The sequence below is a fragment of the Tribolium madens genome, unplaced genomic scaffold (genome assembly GCF_015345945.1).
Source record: "Tribolium madens isolate multiple individuals breed KSU strain unplaced genomic scaffold, Tmad_KSU_1.1 Scaffold_1;HRSCAF=32;Tcas5.2_LG8, whole genome shotgun sequence".
NCBI lineage: Eukaryota > Metazoa > Arthropoda > Insecta > Coleoptera > Tenebrionidae > Tribolium > Tribolium madens.
In genome coordinates this window covers 11,269,932-11,277,382 of record NW_025400984.1, presented here as the reverse complement: position 1 = coordinate 11,277,382, position 7,451 = coordinate 11,269,932, and the positions used below count along the sequence as shown (strand labels likewise).

At 36.8% G+C, this 7,451-nt stretch overlaps 4 protein-coding genes across 4 annotated transcripts in view; 2 read left to right on the top strand and 2 right to left on the bottom strand.

Moving 5' to 3' along the window:
- Window positions 1-1,833, bottom strand: part of LOC123003927 (NADH-ubiquinone oxidoreductase 75 kDa subunit, mitochondrial) — a 5,662-nt gene extending 3,829 nt beyond the window's left edge. The window contains exons 1-3 of the mRNA XM_044396992.1: window positions 1,676-1,833; window positions 1,204-1,516; window positions 581-1,151 (exon numbers count right to left, since the gene is read on the bottom strand). Coding sequence (XP_044252927.1) covers window positions 581-1,151; window positions 1,204-1,513 — 881 coding nt within the window. The 5' untranslated portion in view covers window positions 1,514-1,516; window positions 1,676-1,833. The remainder of the gene's footprint in view (window positions 1-580; window positions 1,152-1,203; window positions 1,517-1,675) is intronic.
- Window positions 1,834-3,259: 1,426 nt separating this feature from the next.
- Window positions 3,260-4,074, top strand: LOC123003930 (elongation factor 1-beta'-like). The gene is made up of 2 exons (XM_044396995.1): window positions 3,260-3,421; window positions 3,470-4,074. Exons 1-2 carry the CDS (start codon window positions 3,333-3,335, stop codon window positions 4,035-4,037), a joined length of 657 nt encoding a protein of 218 aa, XP_044252930.1. The 5' UTR covers window positions 3,260-3,332; the 3' UTR covers window positions 4,038-4,074.
- Window positions 4,075-5,121: 1,047 nt separating this feature from the next.
- On the bottom strand, window positions 5,122-5,919 carry LOC123003932. Its single transcript, XM_044396996.1, has 2 exons — window positions 5,473-5,919; window positions 5,122-5,427 (listed from the first exon to the last, which is right to left on the bottom strand). The coding sequence occupies exons 1-2, from the start codon at window positions 5,728-5,730 to the stop codon at window positions 5,164-5,166; spliced, it is 522 nt and encodes a 173-aa protein (XP_044252931.1). The 5' UTR covers window positions 5,731-5,919; the 3' UTR covers window positions 5,122-5,163.
- Window positions 5,573-7,200, top strand: LOC123003928 (40-kDa huntingtin-associated protein). The gene is made up of 4 exons (XM_044396993.1): window positions 5,573-6,009; window positions 6,078-6,327; window positions 6,373-6,808; window positions 6,855-7,200. The coding sequence occupies exons 1-4, from the start codon at window positions 5,942-5,944 to the stop codon at window positions 7,022-7,024; spliced, it is 924 nt and encodes a 307-aa protein (XP_044252928.1). The 5' UTR covers window positions 5,573-5,941; the 3' UTR covers window positions 7,025-7,200.
- Window positions 7,201-7,451: the final 251 nt, after the last annotated feature.

Genomic DNA, 7,451 nt, shown 5'->3' with positions numbered 1-7,451 from the left:
AAATAAAAGCTATTTTAGTAATTTTTAATTAATTTCAAACGAATGTGAACATATTTAGTGTATGAAAAACAGAAATAAGAGTGGAGAAAAAATTCTTGTTAACGAAGAAGAAACAACGCCGAAAATTCTCAATTTTCATTTTCTTAATAGAATGATCATTTTGAGTTATCATATTAATGATTTTGTCATATTAATGTGCATCGAAGTAGTCGTTGAAACTGATTATTTTAAGGTGGCAATCATGCAAAAATTCAAAGAATCCTAACGTCAAATTTTCCTACAAATTATTTTTTCAAATAAGGTAGCAAAAAATAATTAAAATTAACAACGTAATGAAGATAGGGTAGCAAACATAAAGATTTTTGTCATTATTAATGTGCTTAAATTTGTTCTGAATGACATATTAATGACACTTTTTGTGTAAATCAGCCTTTAAGTTAAAGATTCATTTAGACTACTACAACCTACTTGATGCACATTAATATGAAAAAGAGTATAATTTCTTAAATTAATAATTCCACTAATAAGTATCAAAATAGTGACCAATTTTAAGTAAAAACACCAAATTTTGGGGGCTTACCATTCCTCGTTGATTTCCTCATTGGTCCTCGGCAAGATCCTCATCACCTCCCCCGTCCTAGTCGAAACGACAATATTCGACCCCACAGCATCCAAAACATCAATCGAATCAATTTTCCGAATCTCCCAAGGCCTTGCCGTGAAACTATACGGCTTGCTTGTCAACGCCCCCACGGGACACAAATCAATCACATTTCCCGACAACTCAGACAAGAAAAACTTCTGTACATAAGTACCAATTTCCATACCGGAGCCCCGTCCTGTGGTCCCCAAATCATCAACCCCAGCGACCTCTGACGCGAAACGAATACACCTAGTGCAATGGATACACCTTGTCATTATCGTCTTGATCAAAGGCCCGATATCCTTATCCTCCACAGCCCTCTTCCCGGAGAAATCAATATCGGTGAACCTTGACCTATCCGACCCGAAGGCCATACTCTGGTCCTGCAAGTCGCACTCGCCCCCTTGGTCGCAAATGGGGCAGTCTAACGGGTGGTTCACCAGGAGGAATTCCATTACCCCCTCGCGGGCCTTCTTCGTCATCTCAGAATTGGTTTTAATGCGCCACCCTGTAGATTATATTATGATGAAATTGGGGTGTTTAAGGGGTTGGATGAGTACCTTTCATGACGGGCATGGCGCACGCCGCCACCGGTTTCGGGGACTTCTCCACTTCCACCAGACACATTCTGCAATTGCCGGCGACGGCGAGGCGCTCGTGGTAGCAAAATCGGGGGATTTCCACGCCGATCAAAGCAGCGGCTTGGAGGACTGTGGTGCCAGGGTCCACCAAAACGGGTTGGTCGTCAATGAAGACTTCGATTTTTTCCGGTTTTTTGGCGACGTCACTTGAGGCGCGGGACAAGACGGTGATGTGCTTGGGGCACAGTTGCGACCCTTTGAGGGCTTTCAAAAGGGTTGTACGCAGCATTGTCTACGAGAAAGCGAAATACCAATTACATAATTGAGTGGTTTTATAACCTAACTTTACGCAATTTAGCACTTTACATGACTTGTAACTGTCTTTTAACTAATGGTTATGATAAAAATAGTTAGGTGTGTGTAATGGAAACGTGGTTTTTTCGTAAATTACCTTCTTTTTTGTGTTTTTAATAATAAACGTCAAAAAATGACGTCCATTACAAAACGTCAAAATCGACGGTTGGTAGCACTAGACTAGTGAAATACTCTCATAAAAAATTCTTTTCGTGTTATATTTGTGATTTTTGGCGTGGTTACTTTGAACTTTTTACTCAAAAATAGGCAAATGCAGCTTCGGAGACCTTAATTTTTTTTTTTCAAGAATAAACGTCAAAACGACAAAATTAATGGTTGGTAGCAATGGACTAGAGAAAAACTAAAAAAATATTCCCTTCTTGTTTTGACCCTTTAGAGGGCTTTCAAACGGGTTGTAGAACGTATGTACTCAGCATTGTGGGTTTATAACTTAAATTTTACTCAATTTAATACTTCACAATGATTATAATAAACATAAACGTCAAAATTGACGGTTGGTAGAACTGGACTAGTAAAAAAATCTTTTTCTGTTTTGATTTTTACCCTTTGGGGGCCTTCAAAGGGTTCCTTGCAGCATTGTCTACAAGAAAGTGAAATATCAATTATGTCATAATTGAGGGGTTTTATAACCAAACTAACTTTATTTAATTTAACACTACAAAATTGTGACTGCCTTTTATGTAATGATTATGATAAAAATAGTTGGTAGTGTGTGATGAAAACATGTTTTTGTCTTTAATTACCTTCTTTTTTGGGTTTTTATGAATAAACTTCTAAAATTGAGGCCTATTACAAACGTCTAAACATGACGGTTGGAAGCACTGGACTAGTGAAAAAAAACTAAAGAATTTTGTTTTGTTTTGACTTATGATTATAATAAAAATAGTTGATTTGTGCAATAAAAATGTTTTTGTCTTTAATAACCTTCTTTTTGTGTTTTTAATAATAAAAATAAAAAAAGCAAAAAATAACGCCCATTACAAACGCCAAAATTGGCGATTGGTAGCATTGGACTAGTGAAAAAAAAAACCTTTTTAGGTTATCATCTGTCTTTGATTAGTGATCGACGATGATAGAAATAGTTGGTTGTGTGTAATTTAAAAGTGTTTTTGCTTTTAATTATTTTCCTTTTTGGATTTTAAGCGTTACATGACAAACGTCTAAACTGACGGTTGGCAGCACTGGACTAGTAAAAAAACTGACAATATTTATTTATTTTTACCTTTGCAGTGTCTTCAAAAGGGTTGGCCGCAACATTATTAAAAAAAAACTTCATGATTGGAGGGTTTTATAACTTTATTCAATTTAACAATTTACATTGAAATTGTGACTTTTTTATGTGTTGATTATAATAAAAATAATTGGTTGTGTGTAAAGGAAACATGCTTTTGTCTTTATTTACCTTCTTTTTTTGTGTTTTAAATAATAAAATTAAAAAAATAACGCTGAAACTGGCAGTTGGTAGCGCTGGACTAGTAAAAAAACTAAAAAATCTTTTCTGGTTACCAACTGTTTATTATTTATTATTGATATTGTTTGATTACGATAAAACAGCCAGTTGTGTGTAATTCAAATGTGTTTTTCTCGTAATTACTTTCTTTTTGGTATTTTAAAAAACATCACAAACTTCAAAATTGACAGTTGGTGGCACTGATCTAGTGAGAAAAATAACAAAGTCCCTTTTCTTGTCACCCTCATCCTCGGCGTGTTCACTCTCAACTTTTCACTCAAAAATGGGCAAACCCAGTTTCGGCGACCTCAAAACCGACAAAGGCGTGAAAGAACTGAACAGTTTCCTCGAAAGTCGCAGCTACATTGAAGGGTAAACAACCACGGTCACACATCTCCATTACCTAACCTCACATTTCAGTTACTCGCTCTCCCAAGCCGACTTGGACGCCTTCGGGAGGCTCCAAAAGGCCCCCGCTGCGAACCTCCCCCACGCCTTGCGTTGGTACACCCATGTCAAGTCTTTCACTCCAGCCGAATTGAAGTCGTTGGGGGTTTCGGGGGCGTGCCCCATGAAGACCGCCGCTCCGACCACCAAGGATGACGACGATGATGTCGATTTGTTCGCGTCTGATGAGGAGGAGGACGCGGAAGCGGCCAAAATCAGGGAGGAGCGTTTGAAGGCCTACGCCGAGAAGAAGTCCAAAAAACCGGAACTTATCGCCAAGTCTAGTATTGTGCTAGATGTCAAGCCGTGGGATGATGAGACCGATATGAAGGAGATGGAGAAGAATGTGCGGACTATTGAAATGGACGGCTTGGTGTGGGGGGCCTCAAAACTGGTACCAGTGGGGTACGGAATCAACAAATTGCAAATTATGTGCGTGGTTGAGGATTTGAAGGTCTCGGTGGATGAATTGGTCGAGAAGATTGAGGAGTTTGAGGATTTCGTCCAGTCGGTCGATATCGCAGCCTTCAATAAGATTTAAATGTCATTTTTCAACTTGAATAAATGTTTATTGATAACTTTGTATTAATTTGTAATTGTGGTGGTTGAGATTCCAGTCTTGGTGTAGGTTGGTAATAAAATTTATTACTTTACAAAATTGTGTCTTTTATGTAATAAACATAAACGTCAAAAAACGACATTCATTTTAAACGTCAAAATTGACGGTTGGTAGAACTGGACTAGTAAAAAAGTCTTTTTTTTAATTTTTACCCTTTGGGGGCCTTCAAAGGGTTTGTTGCAGCATTGTCCACAAGAAAGTGAAATATCAATTATGTCATAATTGAGAGGTTTTATAACCAAACTAACTTTATTTAATTTAACACTACAAAATTGTGATTGCCTTTGATGTAATGATTATGATAAAATTAGTTGGTAGTGTGTGATGAAAACATGTTTTTGTCTTTAATTACCTTCTTTTTTGGGTTTTTATGAATAAACTTCTAAAATTGAGACCTATCACAAACGTCTAAACATGACGGTTGGTAGCACTGGACTAGTGAAAAAAAAATTAAGAAGTTTTGTTTTGACTTTTGAGGGCTTTTGAAAAAGTTGGGACCAGCTATATTTTCAAAAAAGTCAAAGATCAATTACATAATCGAGTGGTTTTATAACCCCAACTTTAGTCAATTTAAGACCTTACAAAATTTTATGATTTTATGTAATGATTATAATAAAAATAATTGATTGTGTGTAAAGGAAACGTGCTTTTGTTTTTAATTACCTCCTTTTTTGTGTTTTTAATAATAATAAAAATAACACGCTGAAACTAGCGTCTAAACCATATAAACATGACGGTTGGTAGCACTAGACTAGTGAAAAAAAAACTAAGAATTTTTTTTGTTTTGACTTTTGAGGGCTTTTGAAAAAGTTGGACGCAGCTATATTTTCAAAAAAGTCAAATATCAATTACATAATTGATAACAACTTTAGTCAATTTAAGACCTTACGAAATTGTGACTGATGTTATTAAATGATTATAATAAAAATAGTTGGTTTGTGAAATAAAAATATGTTTTTGTCTTTAATAACCTTCTTTTTGTGTTTATAATAATAAAAATAAAAAAGCAAAAAAGATTTAAATGTCATTTTTCAACTTGAATAAACGTTTATTGATGACTTTGTATTAATTTGTAAAGACGCAAGTTACTAAACCCGGATTGTGGTGGTTGAGATTCCAGTCTTGGTGTAGGTTGGTAATAAAATTCCCTACTTTCTGGGGGTTTCACATAATTTGATAAAATCGGTTCTCTGTCTTTTTGCGGGAGAGGTTCCCGTGATGTTATGACAGGTGGTGATTTAGAAGGCACCTCTAGTGGTATCAAATCCTTATAAATTGGTTTATCTGAAGGAAAATTCACTTTTCTCGTCATCTGAAAACCAAAAATTACCGAGAGAAAATCACACTTTTTACTCACCTTTTCACTAAATGCTATATTTGAAACCTTGACGTTTGTCGCACTTTTGACCCTTTCCATTTTTTCCGTTATTTTCAAGACCGAATTAAGCTGAGGGAACTCAAAATTTGACTCACTCTGTTTTGGTGCAACTTTACAATTTTTCTTTTTCCCCACATTTTTGTGGTTCCCCTCAATCACAAGCTTCGTTTTGGGCACCGGAAGCTCAGTGTTTCTCACAAGAGTTACCTTGGGGTCATTTTTCTTCACTTTATTCATGTTTGGTCGAAAGTGAGGTTATGTTAAACGTCATTTACTAAATCAGAATCTTAATTATGAATTGATTGAGAAGTGGGGTCGCTATTTTCGGCCAGGACCACACCCGTGTTACTTTGGGGCCACTTTATTTCTGGTTATTGACTTGAAATTATAAAATTTGGGCCTAAGTGAGGTTATGTAAAATGTCATTTCTTGAATCAAAACCGTAATTATGAGTTTGGAGCCAAGCGGGGCCGATATTTTGGAGCAATACCACACAATTTCGAGCAAATTAAAAAAGTATGTTTTGGGATTAATTGTGCAGAATTTTAAAAATTAAAAAAATTGTATTTTTCGCCCCCTTGTAGGCGCTTCCTCCGTAAGCCCAACGTGACCGAAGCGTGTGAGTCGTTCAGTTCGTTGGGGAAACAATGCGAGGCCTCCGAACTGCCTTCGTACGCGGGGTTGTGCTGGATTTCGTCAGCGCGATGTGAGGGCTCCTTGGGGAACACCCCGGGCGAGGCGGCTTGTTTGACTCGAGCCGCCCGTCAGTTTTTATCAGCCGAGAGGAAGGACCACGAGTTGGGGTGCCCCAGTCCGTGTCAGGAGAATTTAGAAGTAAATTACGACAAATCGTTTCAAGTTTTTAATTTCTTTTTTAAGGCTGCTGTTGGTTGTTTTGCGTACGCTGCAAGTCGCTACCCGGACGACAGCCCCCTTCCGATCGGGCTCAATCTCGAGCTGGTGGAATTTTTGACGAAAATTGACAAAGGGGGCGATGTTGAGGACCATTTGTTAAACACAGTCGAGCTAGCGAAGGATAATTTTGACACTAAAATTTTTTGTTTAGAATTGTTAGCGTCCCATTATATTGAAAGTCGGGACTATACAGGAGCCCTAAACACGTATAATGACATCGTCTCCATTGTCGAATTGCTACCCCTGAATGGGGCAAGAGCTGAAACTGTCTTAAAATGCGAAGTTAGTCGAGTTTTGCTTTTGTTGATTTTGAGACCTGCGCCCCAGAAGTTGCCACCGAATTTGGCCAAATTACTCGAAAAGTACACATGGGGGGACCAAAACGACAAAGGGCTCAAAGGTACCCCAAAATTCGCAAATGGGCACATTGAAATTAATTATTTCAGCCTGTGGGATGTCTCAAAGGATGTTTATTTTACTCCAATCACTGGTAGCCGCATGTCAGTCGTTGGATACCTCGAATCTTGACCATTTGGAAAACGAATTGTGGAAAATGGTTGGAAAAGAGGAACGGGAATTGTTGAGAATATTGGTGCAAATTTATCTTGACCTGTAGAAAAGAATTATTCTTATTGAGTTTGTGACTTTTTGGTTGATTTGCTAAAAAATAAACTAATTTATTGTTATAAAATAGGTGCATTTTTTGCCCCCCAAAGCAATACAAAAAAGTTGAATTTGCGATCAAAGTGAAATTCATTGTATGTGACAAAAAATAAACGAATTAATAATTAACTGCATTTTTCTTCACTCAAAACAATTTCTTTCTGATTTTTATTCGTGCAAAAAAAATTCTAATCAAAATAGCCGTGACTTTGAAATTCAGTTGGCAACATTGAAGGATTACAGTACAAAAACTTTTGATTAGAAATTTAATCGAATGCGATTATATCATCCAAACAAACCATTTTTTATTAGTTAGAAATCAATTTTTATCGTATTTTGGGATTTTTTTAGCGTCAGGTTGGTGGTGATTTTAAAAAACT

What these genes read in the sequence shown, in the direction of transcription:
- LOC123003930 (XM_044396995.1), top strand. Translation starts at nt 3,333, where the DNA reads ATGGGCAAACCCAGTTTCGGCGACCTCAAAACCGACAAAGGCGTGAAA. An exon ending in AGTCGCAGCTACATTGAAGG is followed by an intron (nt 3,422 to 3,469) that starts GTAAACAACCAC and finishes CTCACATTTCAG; the next exon opens with TTACTCGCTCTCCCAAGCCG.
- LOC123003932 (XM_044396996.1), bottom strand. Translation starts at nt 5,730, where the DNA reads ATGAATAAAGTGAAGAAAAATGACCCCAAGGTAACTCTTGTGAGAAAC. An exon ending in ATATAGCATTTAGTGAAAAG is followed by an intron (nt 5,428 to 5,472) that starts GTGAGTAAAAAG and finishes TTTGGTTTTCAG; the next exon opens with ATGACGAGAAAAGTGAATTT.
- LOC123003928 (XM_044396993.1), top strand. Translation starts at nt 5,942, where the DNA reads ATGAGTTTGGAGCCAAGCGGGGCCGATATTTTGGAGCAATACCACACA. An exon ending in CGTGTCAGGAGAATTTAGAA is followed by an intron (nt 6,328 to 6,372) that starts GTAAATTACGAC and finishes TTCTTTTTTAAG; the next exon opens with GCTGCTGTTGGTTGTTTTGC. An exon ending in AAACGACAAAGGGCTCAAAG is followed by an intron (nt 6,809 to 6,854) that starts GTACCCCAAAAT and finishes TAATTATTTCAG; the next exon opens with CCTGTGGGATGTCTCAAAGG.